Source organism: Alosa sapidissima, chromosome 23 (genome assembly GCF_018492685.1).
Source record: "Alosa sapidissima isolate fAloSap1 chromosome 23, fAloSap1.pri, whole genome shotgun sequence".
Classification (NCBI taxonomy): Eukaryota; Metazoa; Chordata; class Actinopteri; order Clupeiformes; family Clupeidae; genus Alosa; species Alosa sapidissima.
Genome location: NC_055979.1, coordinates 7,701,663 through 7,722,948, shown reverse-complemented (window position 1 = coordinate 7,722,948; position 21,286 = coordinate 7,701,663). Strand labels below are relative to the sequence as shown.

The following is a 21,286-nucleotide window of genomic DNA, read 5'->3' as shown; positions in this document are numbered from 1 at the left end:
CAAACCAAACAATAGTGTATGATTAACATTGATTTCTGGGCCACAGGTACTGTGTATATGTATTAAAATCCATAGAGCCAATTCTGAATTATTATTATTTCTTTCACACAAGGGAGTATCTAATACTTAACTGGAGATGTGAGATTTCAACTACAAGCCCACCTCTTGCTATCGGTAATGGACTCTCACATACTTGGGGAAAAAAATTTGTCTGGACCTCATAAGTCATTCTATTTATACACCACATGTAGAAAAGACCCCAGAGAAGTCAAAAAACTGGGTTTGGAAACAAAGCTTTAAAAACAACACAAGATTAGGGACACAAGATTAGGGGGCACTGCCGTGCAACGCTCTTCTGATTTGACTGACAGCCAATTAGTCTGTGTTTGGCAAAAGAGGACTCATTAGCCCTTTGAAAATCATGTTTTGGTTCCTCAATCCTTTATTGCATATTGCATTAATATGAGAGAATATGTTGACATAGATTTGCATAGCATTCAGTCTGTTTTTTTTCCTCATGATTAGGTGGTCTCAAATGAAAAGAGGGTAAATCAAAATGTTTTCTTTTGCCTCAGATTTGGGATGGGATGCTTTGTTTTGTTTTCTTTCCCAAAACAAAAAATTGTTTGTTTGTTTGTTTGTTTGTACAAGGGAGGTGGAAAGGACTTCAATGGCAATGGCGACATTTATATGAAAAGTAAGCAAGGGGATTATACAGTAGAAATTGTCAAGGCATACATGGCAACTGTATTTCAGTTTTGTTCTTCTTTTTTTCTGCTTCTATCATGCAAAATACTTTATGGACATGGTAGTCCATCTCCCATTATGAAGAGGTGAATGCATGAACGTATGGACATATGAACAGATGATCAGAAAGCATCAGCTCCACGTCATCCATGATCCTGGTCACAAATTCTAAGGTAATATGGTGTGTGTGTGTGTGTGTGTGTGTGTGTGTGTGTGTGTGTGTGTGTGTGTGTGTGTTCGGGTTGAGAGGAGAGAGTAGATGTTGACAAGACAGAGCAGCATTCTTCTCTAGGGCGACATGGCCCCTTTGATGACGGGTTCCCGGTTGAGGTAGGTGGCCCAGTACACCAGGTTGAAGGTCCCAAAGAGCACGGGGAAGATGATGCGCGACATCTTGTCGATCCTGCTGACGCTGTTGTATGTCTTTTTGGGGTCTGGCTCGCGCGCCTCGGCCGCACGCATCTGGATGGTGGTGCTGTTGGAGATGGTGGAGATGGCCACGTCTTTGGTCAGGTTGGGCGTGAAGTTGACCCCGGCGGAGCACACGTTGTTGGGCTTCTTGGACAGCATTAAGGGGTCTCGCTTCTGCAGTGGGTTGGGGGGGGGGGGGGGGTGGGCAGGAGGAGACAAAGGGTAGATCTGACTGAATATCATATTTATAAGCAGAGGAGGCCGTTTGAAAGTCACTAGAAGGCCACTTTTCTTCTCACTACTTGCGCTGTCATGCACGTACGCAAACACATGCAGACACACACACACACACACACACACACACACACACACACACACTGAAAACATACACACATGAACATGAACTCATATACTCTCTCTTTTCTCTCTCTCATACAAACACATTTCCTCACATGCACACACACACACAGACACACACACAAGCATGCACAGACACACACACACACAGACGCTGTTGCTATTTTAACCTGCCATGGATGGAGGCCATGGCATTTGGTTTTAAAGTAGAAAAAAAACACAAAAACATTTCTTTCATAAAGCCGTTGTGTAGTTTTTTCCTGTTCTACTGTTATTTCAATGATGTTTATTACTTTCATTTCCCAACCTTACACAGACTAAACAAAGGGATTGTGTGTGTGTGTGTGTGTGTGTGTGTGTGTGTGTGTGTGTGTGTGTGTGTGTGTGTGTGTGTGTGTGTGTGTGTGTGTGTGTGTGTGTGTGGATGTGTGTAGGTTTTGTCCTTTCCTTCTTTAATCCTTCAGTATCATTATCACTGCCCCATTTTTTCCTCAGAACACTTTTATTTTTCCACAGTGGTGTTCAAAACCAGTACCAGTTCCACTCCAAAAACATGCAGCAGCCGCCAGCATTCACAGCCCAGCATCACCCCACCACCTATTTACTGTAACATGGAGAAACTGGAGGTCGTATTTTTAAGCGTTTGAGAACTGCTATTTGAAAAGTATGCCAAGGTCACCAATCCATAAATTATGACACTACAGCCATGGTGATTAATACGGAGTGCTTGTCAACTGACCCACACTGTAATATTGCGAAGCGTCTGGGTGGCATTTAATCAGTGGCACGGGTTCTGTGGCGATGAGATGATACCCATGCAGTGTAATCCCAGAAGATGTGTGTAGCCGCTGTAAATTAACATGCGGCCCACAATGACAGACAATCAATCAATGCCCTGTATGTTATTACAGTGCTGCTAAAGGCCCTCACTTAAAGTAGTCTAACAAACCAAGAATGTGTGCGTGCGTGCGTGCGTGCGTGCGTGCGTGCGTGCGTGCGTGCGCACCAAAGACCTTGTGTGCTTTTAACCTTACTTGCAATTTATGTAACTGCCATACACATAGTATGTCAAATGCTTCTGTGGGACTATCGCATCCATTCCTCCTGATTTAACCTACACCAGGTGTTCTCATTTTATTAGCTACTGTGCTTCTTCCCTTTTCTCTACATTCCTCTGCAACTCTCTTACGAGTTTCTTTTCCAAAGAGACAAAACAATATCAGACCCCACAAAAACGATTTTACACACTTTTCTCAGCTCTTTGCAAACCCTCAAGCAGAGAGTCTGCTTCATGGGACCCAGATGTGTACACGTATACAACACAGGCTGTAGTTTTAACTAGTAATAGTTGGAATTCAATGTTTGATCTTAAGAGTTCCACCGAAGTACTTTCCCAGTTGAGGTCAATGAGGTTAATGAACATTAAAGAATAAATTAAAAGAATGAAAAAAGTAAACAACATAAACTAAATACTTTGAATAACAGAGCAGAATATAATAAAGCAAACCCAGGCAGCCGATATACTGCATACCATATATAGCCTGCAGTGGCCACTGAACCACACATCCATGCCTAAGTGTCCTGCTGACCTTGGGATGCTGTGCCTCCATGGCCTTCTTGCCATCCCAGGCCCAGCTCCTCTTGGTGAAGTAGTTGACTGTGGCAAACTCAATAAGCGCAGAGAAGGTGAATGCGTAGCACACGGCGATGAACCAGTCCATGGCGGTGGCGTAGGCTACCTTGGGGAGGGAGTTGCGGGCACTGATGCTGAGCGTGGTCATGGTCAGTACCGTGGTCACACCTGTAAGGTGAGTACAGGGGGAATCAGTCTGCATACTGACCCAAGTAGCAGAGTTGAAGCATGTAACACTGAACAGAGACTATTTCTAAACTAACTGAATTGTAAATGGACAACTCGCTGAATTGGACAACTCATCCTGCCAAAAGGAACACACACACACACACACATGCACGCACGCACACACGCAGGCACACACACACACACACAGGGGCGTAGCACAAGATCCTGGGCCCTATGCATAGGCAGTGGGCCCCCATAATAAATATAATAAAATATATTCCAGACTATTCAACTATTCATTATGGGGCCCTAGTAATCAGTACTGGGTTTACCCCAGTCCAATGCCCCTGCACACACACATACAAGCACAAACAAAGACTTCCACATAAAGCAACATCTCTGCATTTTGTCAACAGCATCCTTTAGTAGCACAAGTTCAGCAGCGCTCCATATTTGGCATGATAATGTGATTGTCTCACCAAAGACGGTCCTTGCTGGCACTGACTCTCGGTTGAGCCAGAAGGACACTTGAGACAGGATGACCGTCATGAAACAGGGCATATAGATCTGGATGACGAAGTAGCCAATCTTTCTCTTCAAGTAGAAGTGGGCCATCATCACTGTGTACTGACCTGTGAGAGACAGAGCAGGACTGGGTCAGGAGGAGTTTTAATCAGATGGACTGCACGGCCATCCAGAGGGTTTACCCACTTCTGTGAAGTTTGGAGGGAAACTATTTTAAAATTGGGAAGTATTGTATCATGAAATAGGGTTTTTGGATAACTTCACATTAATGGTTGGACATTTTTATATTTCAGAACCATGTATGTTTTATTTATTTAATATTGGTATTGACAAATGAAAGTTTTTGCTTCCATTGTTGTTGAATTACAGCTTAATTTTGACAATAAATAGTGGAATGGAAATAAACACATTGACTTGACTTAAACTTAAGAAGAAATGACAATGGCACAGGAATAATTAATTTAAAAAGCTAAGCAGCGAAACTAATCATAGATTATTTTTTTCCTCCCCACTTGACACGTGTTTGCTTCACACTCAGTAATGTGACAGTGTGTGCAGGAGGTAAATCTTCAGCGGTAAAAAAAGATGAGGGGAATGAGAGAGAGGGAGAGAGATAGAGGGAGAAAGAGTAAAAGAGGAGAGAGAGAGAGAGAGAGAAAACATAATATCCTGTTAACCAACTGAAGATTGCATTTGAAGCTTTTAAAAAATCCTTTCTAGCTTCCCCACTGCCGAGTCTGATAAACGACAGCAAATCCACTGATGACTGATGCTTTCTCTGGGCAAAATCCGATTTTTGTAGCTCACTAATCCCTTGTCACAATCTGCGTCCTGTCGTCAGCAGGGCTCGCGAGCCGCTCAGTCTCTTGTCTCTCCCGTCAGGCCATACTCGCTCACCCCAAGGTAGGTAAGTACAAGCTGCTGAGGGGGGGGGGGGCTCGCTCGCTTGCTAGCCCACTACTCCGAAACAACACCCCGGCCGGCCGACAAAATCTCCAGGCACCCCCGGAGTGTGATGGAGGGGGGCTGACCTGCCCAGCAGAGAAGCTCGCGATCGTTCCGAGAGGAGGGAAACTCTCCCCTCCCCGCCACCCCCACCCCATCTATCCCCCCCCACCCCAAACCCAACCCCACCTCGGCCCGAGCACGAAAAAGAAGAAGGAGGGAGAAAAAAAAGAAAGAAAAAAAACCCTGAGCGAGAGAGGAGCGGCGACATGTCTCGAGCGGAGAGGCTACTGCCCGGTCCACGGCACCCATGACTCAAGTCCACCGCCTCGTAGCCCTGCACTGGCAGAGACCAGGGGAAAGCGCCCTACTCCTCTACCACCGCCACCACGCCTGGACTTTTTGCCTTTGATGCATGGAGCCGGATGAGCCTCGGAAAAAAAGACTGAACATGATCATTTGGTGGATTTTACTGCAAGGATTTTGGAGTGTCTATGGGGAACTTCCTTTCATTGCCGACAACAACGCAGCCATGCTTGTCAACTGGTGAGTGTGACAACTTCCATAGGAAAGATACTGTATAGTGTGCATACAGTAGGCATTCAATTGTAGGGCAGAAAGTTGTGCTAGAAAATACAGCAAAGGAATGTTGTAGCAGGGTTGTAGCAGGGCTAGTGCAACAGAATGCAATAAAGTGCAGAGTGACAAAACAGAAATGGGGTCTAGCGAACGGTGAAGTACTTTGTTTGGAACGGAAGTGAAAATCAGGCAACGCAGACAAGATGCCAAGTGCATGCTGTATTTATAGTAGGGTTTTGGTATATTTAGTGAATGGAAAGGATGTCATGTCATGTACATGCAACTGAGCCTGGGTTAATCTCGTCTTGATTTAGCAAAGAGGGATTGCACCTATAATTAGGCTTCTTCTTTTAGGACTGCGGGCCGTCCACTTGAGCACCAGACCCTTAGTGGTCCTGGGGCAGGTTTGGCAGCCAATGGCTTGGCCAGGTCCCTGTCATGCCACAAGACACTCTAAACCCAGTAACAGATGGCAATGTGTGCCACAGGTTGGACGCAGCTAGCAGTAGCAAAGAAGACGAGGGGGGAAAAAATGCTCTTACTGAATGAGCCTGACAGCACGGAGAGTAGCTGGAGAAGGCTTAACGTATCCTGTGCTTGACTTAACGTTCTGGGTTTAGGGCCTTATCTATGATCCGAGGGAGATTGTGGGACTCATTCCTCGTTAATGGGTTGGAGGTTAAGTGACATCAGAGCGGACGGCATATACATCTCTCTGTCCGTCTCTCTCTCTCTCTCTCTCTTTCTCTATCTCTCTCTCTGTCTGTCTTATCTCTCATCTCGCCCTCCATCTACCACCCTTCCCCCCATCCCCCCTTTTTTGATCGCTTGCGAGGCAGCGCGGTGGAGAAATCCACACTTTTAATAACCATCCCCACAGCAACCCGCGGCCGGCGACAGCATAGCAGCAGAAGCCCCAGTAACAAGCAAGCAGCATAGCAGCAGCAGCAGCAGTAGCAGCAGCAGGCGGTGGTGGTGGTGGTGGTGGTGGTGGGTGTGGTGGGTGTGGTGGGTGTGGTGGTAGTGGTGGTGGTGGCGGTTGGTAGTGGGAGCGTATTAGAGGGCCCTCTCCGTGATTTACATAAGAGAATTAAGCCGATGCCTTTCGGCCCCACGTGGCCCGGGGGCTCTGGCCAATGGCGGGCCTCGGTGTCGCGGGTCCTCTTATGCAAAACACAGGAGTGGGGCCCTGATGGAAGCGTCGGCGCGGATTAACCCTAGTTTCCCAGCGGCTCAGGACAGGGATAAGTGTTGTTTGCTGTTCCTGCAGGCTCCACACCAGGACAGCTGGCAAGGCCCCGGACATGATATTTCCCTCGCACTCGAACGCCTCTCCCTGCACAAGCGCTCGAAGATTACAGCATTATGTTGGGTTGCTATTGCTTGGGAATAGGGGGGGGGACAATTACATGTGTGGGTGAATGGGACTGATTAAAATGCTTTGTCACGTGCGCGTGGCATGCTTAGTTTGAGAGTTTTTTTTTAACTCATCATTCTGACAAATATTGCCTTTAAGCTAGCTTTCGGCTGGAAGGGTTTTTTTCCCCTAATTCAGTGCCACCTGGACCATCTGTTCTTCCTAATGGGGAAACATTGCACATACTGATGACAAGTTGCCATGAAGCATATTGTCAAATGTGTGGGGCTGCCCAGTCAAGTGTTTTTTGATGCAGTCCAGTACCAAATTGCAGCTGGTGTGGCTGATTCTTTTACTTCAGCTCTATGTAGTACAACACTGGAATTGCAATTGCAATTGGAATTGTCCTGCATTTCCATAACAGCTCGCGGCAGTGTCATGGACCCCATTACTTACATACATTTACATGTATTTATTTAGCAGACGCTTTTATCCAAAGCGACTTACAAAAATGAGGAATAACATCCAAGCTACAGTGCAGTGGAGACCTTAGGTCTTAGGCAGGGATTAATACTGCATCAATCAATACTATTACTATGTGATGTGACCTGGAGTGCCACCTGGCATGGTGACTGTCTCACCTCGGCTGGTGTAGATATTCTCTGTGCCAGCGGTTTGACCGATCAGGTGGTACTGGTTAAGCCTCGAGCCGTCCTCAGCTACCACCACAGACGTAGTGGAGTCCTTGGTCCAAATGTAGACCACCTCAGAGATTGGATAAGCATCTGGAAACAAACAGAGAAAGTAGTGGGGTGCAGAAGGCAGGAGAGGGAGGAACAGGGAGAGTGGGGTAGGGACAGAAAAGGAGAGATGGAGGGATCACAGAGAGGTGACAGAAGGGGACAAAGGGAAGAGAGAGAGAGGGAGAGAGAGAGAGGGAGATAGGAATGTTAGCCTTTAGCATTCTCTTGTCCATGTTGCATTCTCAAAAGTTAAATATACCTGTATATAGAAGCACACTGGAATCTAAAGCACAGACTACTGTACAAAATCACAGAACAAACAATGCCTCTATTTAAAGAGAAGACATAAACAGTTACAAATCAAATCAGTCACATCACCCATTTTGGAGAACTGTTGGCAGAACTCACACAGTAGGTCAACCTACAACAATTACCTCTGTACTCTCGGACTTTTGGCTCTACTGTAGATGCCATTCAAACTTAGCTTCACTCCTGATCAGAGACATCTTCCTTTTAAAGATGCAAAAGCTTTCATGAAATAATAAAGACTTTTGCATCGATATAAATCAGACACGAAGACCAACTCCTGGTCCTTGTCCAGGGGTCCTCTCCTGGCCTCGGCCCATAAAATATTGTTTATCGTCGAATCCTTGGCAGTAGTTAACATTTTAAGTCTTTGAAGTTTTCGTTAAAGATTTAGCTGCCAAGTACCTCAGAGACTCTGCCAGTCTGGAAGAGTACTGTACAAGGCTGTCACCTTTGGAGGTAGATAACTCCACGGGTAAATATTTGTAGGAGAGTGACTTTTTAGAAGCATCTTTGTGACCCAAAAGATGAACTCAAAAGATGAAGTCTGTTGGCCCGGGTTAGCAAGCCAAAGCGAACGCATATTGGACTGGTGCTTAAAAAAATAGTTGATGGCTATATCAGTCTACAGTAGATGTGTCCCTTAAATCTAAATTAGACAAGACAGTAGCCTCTGTGCCATGGCACGGTATATCAAACAGATACATTGGAGAGAGAGAAAGAGGGAAATATATATATATATATAGAGAGAGACAAACAGAGAGATAATGAGGGGAAAAGAGGGGGATAAAAAGAAAAGAAAGAAAGGGAGGATGATAGAGAGATAGAGGGAGAAAATGAAGAGATTTGGAATGACAAATAAGGAGAGAGAGAAGAGAAGGCAAGACACAGAGAGGATGATAAACAGAAAGATAGCCAGTGAGAGGGTGAGAGAAAGGGGAAATAATAAAGGGAGATACATTTATATAAAAGAGAGATAGAGAGATAGAGTGATGAAAAAGAAGAGAGAAAAAGAGTATGTGTGTACAAGTCAGCGGGTGATCTTTGTGCTGAGGCCGTGCGAATCTCTGGCCGAGAGCCACTAATCGCCCAGCCTGTGATTAGAGCTGACAGTCATCGTGACCTTTGACCCAGAATGCTGAGCTGAGTGTGAGCCCCCCCACCCCCCATATGACAGACGGGGCTGGGGCTCGTGGGGGAGAGGGTGGGGCAGTGGGTTGGGGACTGACCAAACCCAAATGGCCCCATGGACACACGGACAGGCAGTGGTTGGCTGTTGCCTGTAACTTTGCTCAAATGTGCCATTATGCTCTGTGGGATCAACACTGCTGCAGTTTAAAGAGTAGATGTGGGCAACTCTTCAAGCGTTATTAAACTTGTTTGGAAACTGAAACTTTTCTTAAAGGGTAGCTCTAAGAGTATGTTTTAAAGTCCGCACATCCAAATGTCTGACCTGGGAGCAGGACAAACAAACGACCAGAAAAAAAGAGAAAAAGTCCGCTTCAACCAGGGTTTTCTGCTCCCACTTGTTTTTATTTTTCGTGATGTTTCGGGTTAGGGTGATTACCAGAAACATCACGAAAAATAAAAACAAGTGGGAGCAGAACACCCTGGTTGAAGCGGACTTTTTCTCTTTTTTAAAGGGTAGCTCTAACATCAGAGATCACAATGAATAAAAATAGGATAAATATGTTTTATTATTTATTTAATGTCCAGTTTGATGGTCATCATGGCTCTCCATTGTATTTTACACCTCTCAGGCTAAGGCCTCTATAGCAAAAATAAACAATGTAAATAGGTGGATTGAGAGAGAGAGAGAGAGAGAGAGAGAGAGAGAGTGTGTGTGTGTGTGTGTGCGTGTGTGTTATGTGTGTGTGTGTGTGTGTGTGTGTGTGTGTGTGTGTGTGTGTGTGTGTGTGTGTGTGTGTGTGTGTATGTGTGCGCATGCTTAAATGTGTGTCTGTGCATGCATGTTCGAGTGTGTGTAGTGGGGGTGTGGGACATCCTTACACTAAAGATTTAGCTGGTGTGATTACCCAGTGGATTAGACACCACACCACTCCCCCACTGACTTGTAGAGTTAAGCCCATTTTAAATAGAGAGCCCACTACATCACCATTAAGGAAACCCACTTAACCTCAGAGTTACAACTCAGAGACCCAGAAAAAATAATATCCCTCACTTGAGATGTGTCATTTGATCACTCTTACATAGTATTCTACATAACCATGAAGCTGCTTTAGGAGATGCATGGAAAGCCAGTGTGTCAAAATGAACCATTAAAAAGTTAAACATAATTATTGATACCCATCGGATGAAAGGAAAATCCACTGATGACTCATCATTGTGTTGTTGTGTTTATATATGGCTCCAACACATTGATATTGAAGCTAGAACATATCAGGTCAGCCATTTTGGATTCTGAGGTTTCTTGAATGCACCAAACATACAACACAGACATAAAGAATAGCCGGCTTGGTACTTTCAAAAAGATGATGGGGGAACTTTTTTGCAGTCTCTTGCACTGTTGCTGTTTGGCCCCAAAGCTAGTGTGCTTCATGTTGACCTGACTGTCATCTGACAACACACAGTTGTGTATTGCTTCGCCAGCTGTCCCTTTTATATAGACACTTCTGGGAATACACAGCTCTGTGACTACCTCCAGAACCTCCTAATAGCAACCCTCCGACACAAACACACACACACACACACACACACACACACACACACACACACACACGCACACACAGTGACACTCTGTTTTAAACAGAACTGTGAGGCGGGATAACGGCACATCTTTCCCGCCTCAAACAGGCCCCATGAAAGGGGCTTTAGACTAATTGGTTCCCGTAAGTCCTCTCGCCTGCACTGTGGCATAGACACACAAGCTGCTGCACTTCCTCCGCCTCCTCGCCAACTACTGTACACACAGGACCAACTCCTTTAAAGTTTTCTATTCCAGCGACAGTCATTGTTGTTTATCCTGATTTCTTTAACCTCGCAGTTTCTTTAACTTCTATTGTGATTTTGACCAAACATCATCCATAGCAAATATACATTCACAGTTAAAACTGCTTTAACATAGTAAATTGCTTGCTGGAACAAAATACGGCATGAACTGTGATCAATGTCAATGAAAGGCAAGTGTCAAAAGGCAAGCGTCAAAATGTTGGCCCTTTTTGTTGTTTTATCATTATCTAAATTCATATTAACTAATAGACATTTTTAATTTTGTTAAATATAAATCCAACTGAAGAGTGTTTCAGGCTTACAACTCCTGAGCAGCCAAATTCTACTGTATAAGCAAAATGGACAAAAATACCACAGAATCCTTTGCTGTATGCCGGGAAACTGCTTATAATAGTAGTTTATGACAGCTGCTAAATCATCATATTCAAATAGGCTAGTAATGGTTTATACACATTACTAAATGCTACATTAAAGCATATATAAATCCTAGCATGTAACTACCAACATGTAGACTATTTTAAACTGTGGCACAGCTGAGTATTAAATACATATTTAACAACTATCAGACAGACAATACTGCTGCTTCCACTAGGCATTTCAATTATGCATTGTATGCTAATTTGGATGTTTACTCAATACAAATCTCCTAATGTATAATACAATTATTAAATAACAATTTAGGGACATAATTAGATCATGATTGAGTTATCATTCATAAATAATTTTGCTATTTTTATCAATTGTAACCAGAAGTGTTACAGCATCACAGTTCAGCTCCAATTCACACATCTATGTGAACTGTGATAAAAGTTGAACATAATAGTCTGGAATCTTTTGTGTACAGTTTTAAAGTTTTCCTTTGACAATTTATGAACTATTAGAAGCAGCACTGACAGCTGTGTGTGTGTATTCATAACATGGCGTAAGCCAAAACCCTAAATTATAAATAGCTCTTTCTCTCTCTTCGCCTTTCCCCAAGGTTTTACTCCTGATGTAAGTCTGCATAATAGCCCTTGGGATGAAACATGTATGAATAACAGATTTCCTAAAAGTCCTGTATCTCTAACTCAATTTTATTATTTGTGGCTAGTGCCCTAGATTAATTCCAAGACAGCACGCAATGGCAAATACATGAGACCATGCAACTGAAATGAGACAAGTTATCAAAATGTTTGTACGGAAAGCATACTGAAGGCATACTAACAGAAACAAAGGTCATTTATCTGATTTGCCATTTAGCACAGAGTTCTTACAGTATTGAGGGAGGGTTACCATAGACATGGGATGTCCATTACCTTTGTCAGTTCTCCAAACAATTCCATAACTAACACTAGGAGTATTTTTTATTTTTATTTGCCAGCTAGTCTGTGCAAGATAAAATCTCAGGGACGGCTGGGTATTTACTTATTTGCTTCAATGGGACAGAAATCATGATGAGGAAATCCCAAATGTGTCTTAGAGAGATGGATGTAAAGAAATGCCATCTATCCTCCAGGGAACACTATCTGTCGCACACCACTGAGAACACCTGCAGTTAGTGGACATTACGAGGCACAAATATGACATTCCTCAGAACAATTACACTGTTTGTCTGATAATACCATACAGCAAGAATGCTTCCCCTCTACAAATGTATCTATCTTATTATTTATTTATTTTTGTTTTATTTGCAGGCCTATACTTTTCACTACAATTATTATCGATCATTTCTTTTGTTGTTTTATTGTACTGTAATCTAGGCTTCACTGAAAATGAAATGAGGACTAGCCTCAATGAACCCCCGAGAATAAATAAAGGTTGAATGAATTAACGAATGAATGAATGAATGAATGCATGCATGAGGCAATATGAAACAATAGGGTATGACATGATAGATGATGTTTATAATGTCCCACAATCCCTTGTGAGATTGTCATCTGACATGACCCAATGAGAAGTGTCCAGCCACGTCTGCGTAAGCATGGTCAGACCCTTCCTTCACAATCGGCTAAAACCCCAGCTAAGCCAACCAGTGGGCTTATATCATCATAACATGCCGGCGAGCATCATAAATGACATAATAGCACGGCCGTGGTCTTCTGTGATGTAACTGGACCACGGCACTTTCTAGGAACCTCTTCACAGTTTGTAAGGGTGCGGTGCCAGTGCGGGGGGAGTCCAGTCTGGAGAGGTCAGTTTGGGTCCAGCAGAGCACACGCTGTCCTGAGAGCACCATGGGCCTCTCAGGAGGGGAGATGGGGAAATCCTGTGATATCGTCATTCGCCATGGCGGACAGCTCAACTTGGACCAGATCCAGCCAGTCAATTCATTCAATACATCAGTCACATTTTGTACCACTTTGCTGAGTGGAGAGCATTTTCTACTAACCGCAAGCTCCTGGCAATGTGCCATGCCCAAATCGAGATATTTGATGAGGACAAGCATTAAGAAAATCCAATTGATGTATTGATTATTTTTTGCAAACTGCAGGAAACATAGTTTGCTGAACTTAAAATAGTTCAAAGCTCTGGGAAGAGTATGAATGAGCTTTGCAAATTTGTTCTCTGTTGCCCTTTTACCCCATATGCATAATGCAGAAAAGCACCAAGACTATAAGACCACTCTCGCTAAATCAAATATAGCAAACTGTAGGTCAGTGACCTAATCTAATGACTCATATGGGCCTGAATTTGCCATGTGTCACTGACTAAATGAAATACTAATCTGTCTCTTTGTTTTCTTATAGCTTTTCTCCAGAGGAATAGCCTCCAGCTTACTATACCTATTTTACACTGCCTACTCAGTGTCTTTGTCCTAAAGAAAATACAGCGCCTTCTATTCTAGATCGTTAAGCCTTTGTTTGTCCATTCGAATCCATTAAGAATAGGTTATACATATTGCCAAGTCTGTATTTATAGCGTTAGGGTACTGTAGGTGAACGCTATCCAATACAGCGTCTTAAAATAAACCCAGCGATCAGTGTTGTCCTCAAGTCTCACCACAGCCACAACCTGTGGGCTCACAATCCTCTTACTCGTGTCCCAGAGTTACCCCAAAGGAAGGCCACAGAGCAGGGATTTCTAGTGTAGCTGGTGCAAAGCAGGTATAGAGACACAGGTGTAGAGCAGGTATACAAAGACAGGTGTAGAGCAGGTACACATATAGGTGCAACACTATACACCTCTGATTGTTAAAACATTGTTGACTGCCAATAATACTGTCGTAATGCCTTTGCTGTTATTATCATGTATTCTGTAGCTGTTCAGGTATAAGCTGGGTTTGAACTGAAATGACCTCTCTCGAGTGACATTAATCAATTGCTGTCATGAGTTTTAAGATGACTGACAGTGAATAAATATTGGATGATAATGTTTAAATGAAAATAGGAAATATGAATATTTTAAATGTATGTCAGATGTAATACTCCTCCAGAAAGCATTAGGAGTTGTATGAATCATTATGTGGTGTCTGAATGTGATCATCATTTCTAATTATGTTATGATGTTTCAGACACTAGATAGGGCCTGTGGAGAGCTGAAAGATAATAACTAATTACTATGCCCAATGAAAAAGAGAACAATTTCTGTGAGTGCACCAGGCATTTTCCATTCATCACAAACACTATGAAAATGAATTATTCACATGGCCCAATGCATGACCCTTCTGCAAAACATTATCCTCGGAAAAGATTTGATGCTGGGGATTGTTCAGGAAATGCAGACAGAGTAGGATGCCTGTTTGGCTACAACAACAGCAACAAATACAAACTTGCTGAGGAACTCACAGCTTCCAAATTTCAGGGGGCAGGCATGGGCGTCCATAGGGAAGTCCTCCAACTGCATGGGGCACTCGGCCGATATGGTTAACCTGCAAACACAATGATGAGAAAGAGAAATATCGAATAGCCGTGTAACAGGAGAGACAGAATGAGAGATATAGAATAGTCATGTTTCCCAGTGTTTGTGTATGTTCCTATTCTAAAAGAGTTGGATGGAGAGAGAGAGAGAAAGAAAGAAAGAAAGAAAGAAAGAAAGAAAGAAAGACAGAAAGAAAGAAAGACAGAAGAGAGATGTTGAGCAATGTGTCCTCAGCTGTTCTCTAAACAAAAGATGTAACACTGCCATCTTCTGGACATTCCCTGAGTGTATTTTTATTCCTCTGGACTGCTCATGGGATAGATTTCTGAACCAACAGCAGCAGCCGGGACTAACAGTACTGTATGCCTCCTCACTGAAGACCCATTTCAGAGAGGACATTAGTTCCCTTCAAACAACTCACAGTGAGAGAACAACACCCTGTCAGGAGATTTCTAGAGCACCCCCAATTAAAAATGACCTAATTGGATAAAAAAAGGAAAAAACATTTTGTAGTCATTGTTCATCATAGCGGAAGAATAACGATGCACAGCACACATGCACACACACACATACACACACACACACACACACACACACACACACAGAAACACACACACACACACACACACACACACACACACACACACACACAGAAACAGAAACACACACACACACACACACACACACACACAACAGACTACAGAGCAGAGTCTTGAATGCACTTGGGGATTAAGGCAATATGAGGTTTTATCGGCCTGACATTTGAGAGATTTGGGAACAGTGCCTTCCTGTGGCAAAACACCAACACAACAATGCTGATTGAGTGGACTGAGAAAATGTCCTTTCAGCAAGACTGAGTGGAAAAAAAGCTGTGTGTGGTTGGTGGGGAGGGTGTGGGGTAGGGGGGGTGGGCTCTACGGTGGAGGGGGGGGGGGGGGTGGTCTCTTGGCATGGCGCGAGAGGAAAAACAACACATCTTTTTCATCTCGCTCGCTCTCGTGGTGGACAAAAGAGCCGGCGTTGTTCTCTCCCCTGTGTTCGCTGGCGGTGCCGCGCGCGCCTGCTGGAGTAGCCCCACTCTGCGCCTAATCTCACGGAGTGGCTAGACGTGACGCGCTCCTCACCATCTCATCTGCGTGATGCATGCTCTCTCTCTCTCTCTCTCTCTCTCTCTCCCTCTCTCTCTCTCTGTCTCTTTCTCTCTCCCTCTCTCTCTCCCTCTCTCTCTCTCTCTGTCTCTCTCTCTCTCTCCCTCTCTCTCTCTCTCTGTCTCTCTCTCTCTCTTTCTCTCTCCCTCTCTCTCTCTCTGTCTCTTTCTCTCTCCCTCTCTCTCTCCCTCTCTCTCTCTCTCTCTGTCTCTCTCTCTCTCTCCCTCTCTCTCTCCCTCTCTCTCTCTCTCTGTCTCTCTCTCTCTCTCTTTCTCTCTCCCTCTCTCTCTCTCTCTGTCTCTCTCTCTCTCTCTTTCTCTCTCTCACTCGCTCCCGCGCATTTTGCCCCGCTCAGTTAATTATTCCCTCTGCTGTGATTTCCGCACGCGGGCCAGCACAGGCATCACGCCGCCCGCTCCCCGGGCAGTTGAGACGGGATGAGATGAGACAAGACGGATCTTTATTGCCCGTGGCTCCTGAAAGATGGTGCATGTTATCATCTCCTGGTCCCGTAAATGGAAACACACTGGAGGTGTTCAAAGCAGCACCTGATTACATGCAGCGTCCATCCCAGTGTTTTATTGTGAATTGTGTGTGTGTGTGCGTGTGTGTAATGTATGTGAGTGTGTGAGTGTGTGTGTGTGTGTGTGTGTGTGTGTGTATATTGTGTATTGTGTGTGTGTGTGGACCGGGGGTGGTGGAGGAGGGGTTGGCTGGGGGAAGTCAGGACGTCCAGTTCCGTATCCATCCCCTCTCCGTTTCTCATTAGCGTGGCAATTCTGCAGATGATTAAGAGCTGGAGACGTGGCCAGGCAGGTTATTTGTAATTGGTTTGCTGCCACTGTCAATCCGATCTCCATATGAGCTATCGACCGCGCTCGGGCCTCAGGTTCAACTGCATCCCTAAGCAATACGGCTCCGCCGGCCGCACACATCGCTCACGCACAGACGCCCGCTCCGAATCAGCAAACCTTCGATCAGGTCAGCCTCTCTGACCAGCTGAGGGGACACACTCTGCTTTGATATAGCTACACCAACGCTACAACACAACACGCACATCTACGACACTGCTCAGGCTGACAGTTTTTTTTTTCTTCCTCTTTTTCTTCTACGCTGCGAATCATAAATTGTGTCAGCTCTAGCTTGACATAACACTTGAGACAAGACCTCATGATAGTCTGTCAAAAGTGTCAGGTCCTAAGTCATGCATACAACAACCTTGTGGAGGCTGCGCCCTAAAACATTTGATACAGTGTGCGTTGAATGCTCCGTGCACTTCAATTTGGTCTCAAACTGCTGATGGTACATAGATACTATGATATGCACCATGGAGTTTATGAAAAATGAATGTTTTTCAGCATCAAGGCCTTGTATCTTTTGCCTAGACGCTGGTAGAAAACACCTCATAGAAAATGAAGTAAAAGTACATTTCCATACCACTGAAATATGATTTTTAAAGCAATATGACGTTAACCATATTACATTTTAGGAGAGGCTGTGGACAACGCAGTGATCATTATTTTTTTCTGAGTTCAATCTACCTGGCAAGCCGCTAGTTTGCTGAACATACACCTGCAATATTTATCATGTTGCCTGTGAAGCATAAAAAGCAAACTTCAGCATCAGCCATAGTGTATTGCATACGACAAAGGTAAAGGATGACAACCCTCAGCAATTAGCTCTGCAATAAGCCACACATGGGCTGTGTGTTCATGTGTGTGTGTGTGTGTGTGTGTGTGTGTGTGTGTGTGTGTGTGTGTGTGTGTGTGTGTGTGTGTGTGTGTGTCAGTGTGTTGAGGAGCAGACACGTGGTCTCACCTCATGGTGTACAGCAGTGTTCCATCATCCTGCAGTCGCAGGAGCTTGTTGGGGGTGGTCATGTTGTGAGCGATGGACTTCTTCCCGTTGAGGAAGAAAGTGTCAGGCGTCCAGATGTTGCTGGCCAGCAGGTTGTTGAGAGGGAGCCTCTCCATGGGTCCTTTGAAGCTAAGCCGCTCGTCCTTCCAGCTCTGCCGGAAAAACACGTCGATCGTGTACTCCTGAGCGGTGTAAGAGAAAGTGGTTTGCCAACACTAATGACACATTATGAGGCTGATTATTCACCCAGCTCAGCCTTTTAGCCAGTTTAGATAATAGGTTTTAGCTCAAATATCAGGATATATTGGTTCTATCAACATCACACATTTCCACTAGAAATGTAAATGAGGACATATCTTTTAAAAATAAATAAGTATTACTGTATATAAATACATAATAGACACCCAAGACTGCTATAGAGACTGTTTATACACCCAACACAGTTGGACTCAGCCCACATCTCTTTATGCTTGGCTGTTTTAATATTGAACAATATAATGTAATGCCAGCAAAGAAGAAAAACATCAATTATTTATCTCCAGCAACTTACCATTTCAGTATCTGAGACTGGGCCGAAGCTTGTAACAAATATATCGGTTTTTATTTCTGTAACCTTCTCTGTGGATGGGAGAAAATGGGTGTTAGAGGGAAGAAAGAAAGAATGACAGACAGAAAGAAGGAAAGAAAGAAAGAAAGAAAGACAGAAAGGAGGAAAGAAAGACAGACGGAAAAACAGAAAGAAAGAAAGAAAGAAATAGAAGCATGCCATGTGAATAGCACTGGTTTGGATGTTGCCTCATGTCTCTGCCCTATTAATTTCCTCTTCACATTGTGCTTTTTAGTGTTATTTCATTTGTGTTTGGCCTTATTTTCCCCTACTAGGATTTTATTTTCCAAACTAAAATTAGCCAAAACACCCCCAAGGCCGAGTGGAAAAGAGTGATGTAGCATGCACTCCCATCCCTTTACTGTCTCTCCTCTGTACAGTGGGCTCTCTCTGATCGTGTCAAGATATTGGTCCTTTAAGCATATGCAGAAAGTGGACTTCCTACCGCGTTGAAAAGAGCATTGTATTGGCTCTCAAGGTTACTGCAGGAGGAAGTGATCTTTAAGAAGAAGACTGTGATATATGGTGGGTTGGCATTGGGAGCCATTTTCACTTTGAGCTTGATCTATTACTGTGATTGCGTGGCTCTAAAAGGGGGGAGGCTCAGCCAGCTACACTCTAATTCTGCATCTCCAAACGGGTGCAGCTGGATAGTAACAGCACTAACTCCATGTGATTTGGGATCATTTTCCCCAGGTGTGTGGCACATGTGGAGATGGCGCCATATGGTGTACCACACACACACACACACACACACACACAAACAGAGAAACACACACACATATCCACATGCATAAACACACACACTTAGATATGCCCCACACGCCATCCCCACATAACTACCCATACACACTTGCAGGCAGACAAAACAAACTCAAACAATAACTCTCAATAATTATCACACAACTCTCTCTTACACAACTATGTCTCTCTCACACACACACCACACTACATCACATCAAGCAAGTGATTTATTGACCCATTTCCCCGTTTGAGCTAACACAAGCACAGTTACACGTATGATTAAGAACTCTCCACACCAAAGCCACTAGCTGATAAATGTGCTGATGTATTTGCTTACCTCCCAGACCTGGACGTAGCCTGTTGTCATAGCCATCCAGTAGTCCATCTAATATTCGTGTAAATATTGTTATGTTGTCATTTGCCTCAGCTTCTTTCAGGGGCTCTTCTGTAGTATCAGAAAAACTACAAAACGCATTTGCTGTTACATTCAAACAGACCGATGAAATACACGGAAGACATTCGATGTTTAATTATTTGATAATAGCCTACTGTCTATGGTAGAGCTAGTAGAAACACTTGACCCTAACCTGAAATGAAAGACTTAGAGGTTCTAAAAGTTTTTTAAGGCAATGTTCTCTGTAGGCTATCAGGTGTTCAGATGTAGATGAAACATCAATACATTGTGATAAAACGTAAGAATGGAGCATATGGGAAGCGTTGAGAGAGAAAAGTTTGATTTACCTAGTCTGGCAGGTGACGAACAGCAGCAGCATAGACGCCAGGATGCGGCTCGGTCTGAGGACGCAGCCCATCCCCTTCTCTTGCCCTGAAACAGGGAAACGAGAAATGTGCTAGATGTTACAGACACATAAAACAGCCTTGACTTTGCTGTGCTATTATTTCGAGCGTCATCAAAGCTTACAGTTATCAACGTGGGAGGGTACGAGGGTCCACAACATCTAGATTTTTCTGTAATTTCTCATACGTTAATTCCACGATACAAAGCATTTCAGTCTGTGCACAATTAAGTCTGGAGTGTTGGCTGCTACGATCCTTAACATAAGTCCGTTAGATATCCTCAATCCCCCTCTCACCACCTTCGTAGGTCCATCTTGGCTTCTCCCGATGAGACCAAAAATTATACCTCGAAGCGACCACCCCATTTAACATGTTAACAGTTGCGCACTCAACAACCCGGTAAATGCGTGCCTCCCTTTCCGCTCGGTACCAATACAAGTGTCCTTGACTAAATTTCTTTCAATTCCGCCTTTGAGCCTATTATTGCAGTAGAAAGCCTCCCGATTGCTGCAAGTGTTTGCAGCATTACTATGCTCCACTGCGTATGACTTCACATAGGCAGACTATGTCTAGGACAATGTCTTTTTTTTGCAGCTTTCGTGAAAACCTACTGACAGAGCCAGCGGTGGCGAGCACTTCATTCACTGATGTATACATACCTTTAATCTATAAAGCAGAATGCATACCTGAGTGGGTTCGTGCCATTGCTACCGGCTCGAGTGGCATGCCATTGAGGAGGGGTTCAAAATCCGCAACACAGAGAGTATAGGTAGGTCGCCGCCACTGGGAGATTGTCCGCTCTGATTTCACCTCTGGTTGTAGGACTCTTGTTTTGTTCGTTCCTGTTCAATCGAGAAATGACTGCGAACTCACAGCGGGTGATGCGTGCCTCAGTCCTGCTACGCATTCTCCAAAGCCTGGGACGAGTATAAACTCAGCATTCACGGGAGAGACAATACTGTCTAGCATACCCTTGATTGGAAGTTGGTTGTCCAGTGCTGTCACAGCGGACAGCCCGCCCTTTCCACGGGAGAGACTTTTCCCCTTTTCACCCCCGGCGCAACTCTCATTATGCGCTACACCTATTTTTTATTTTATTTTATTCCGTCCAGTGATTCTATTAACTATAATAGTGTTCGTTCCACAAAACAAAACCCTGGAGCTTCCAGAGCTGATTAAGTCGCTCTTGTTATCCCACCGCCCAACTCTTACTATTCATTATGCTGTGGCGAGTAATATGTTTCAACGCGTGGGACGTCACAACGCCTCGTAAGCCATTATTAAGTCCTTAGGGAGGCATTTTCCGAGTTGAAGGGCAGGGCGGTCCGTCCAATTCAAGGGGAAAGAATGCTTATATCCTCAGGATCCGATAAAATAGTAGCAAAACGCCTACATCTTCAACCCGACGTCATTTCTGCTTACTTTGCGTTTTCCTACTTTGGGAATTCGTCAGCTTTACTCCATAGGCATAGTCTGTGAGGGGAAAAAGAGATTCAGCTGAAAGAAGGTTACTCTCGAACCTATACTCTATTGAGGTTAGCCTATATCTAACGG

At 44.2% G+C, this 21,286-nt stretch overlaps 2 protein-coding genes across 3 annotated transcripts in view; one reads left to right on the top strand and one right to left on the bottom strand.

The window, feature by feature from the left end:
- Positions 1-572: 572 nt before the first annotated feature.
- Positions 573-20,921, bottom strand: LOC121698120 (gamma-aminobutyric acid receptor subunit alpha-5-like). Its single transcript, XM_042079910.1, has 10 exons — positions 20,419-20,921; positions 19,676-19,760; positions 19,272-19,396; positions 18,134-18,201; positions 17,545-17,765; positions 14,506-14,588; positions 7,364-7,507; positions 3,796-3,948; positions 3,105-3,316; positions 573-1,332 (listed from the first exon to the last, which is right to left on the bottom strand). Exons 1-10 carry the CDS (start codon positions 20,456-20,458, stop codon positions 1,036-1,038), a joined length of 1,428 nt encoding a protein of 475 aa, XP_041935844.1. The 5' UTR covers positions 20,459-20,921; the 3' UTR covers positions 573-1,035.
- Positions 5,058-21,286, top strand: part of LOC121698119 (gamma-aminobutyric acid receptor subunit beta-3) — a 41,084-nt gene continuing 24,855 nt past the window's right edge. For both annotated transcript variants that reach the window (XM_042079907.1, XM_042079906.1), the window contains exon 1: positions 5,058-5,332. In XM_042079907.1, the coding sequence (XP_041935841.1) occupies positions 5,202-5,332 (131 nt within the window). In that variant the 5' untranslated portion in view covers positions 5,058-5,201. The remainder of the gene's footprint in view (positions 5,333-21,286) is intronic.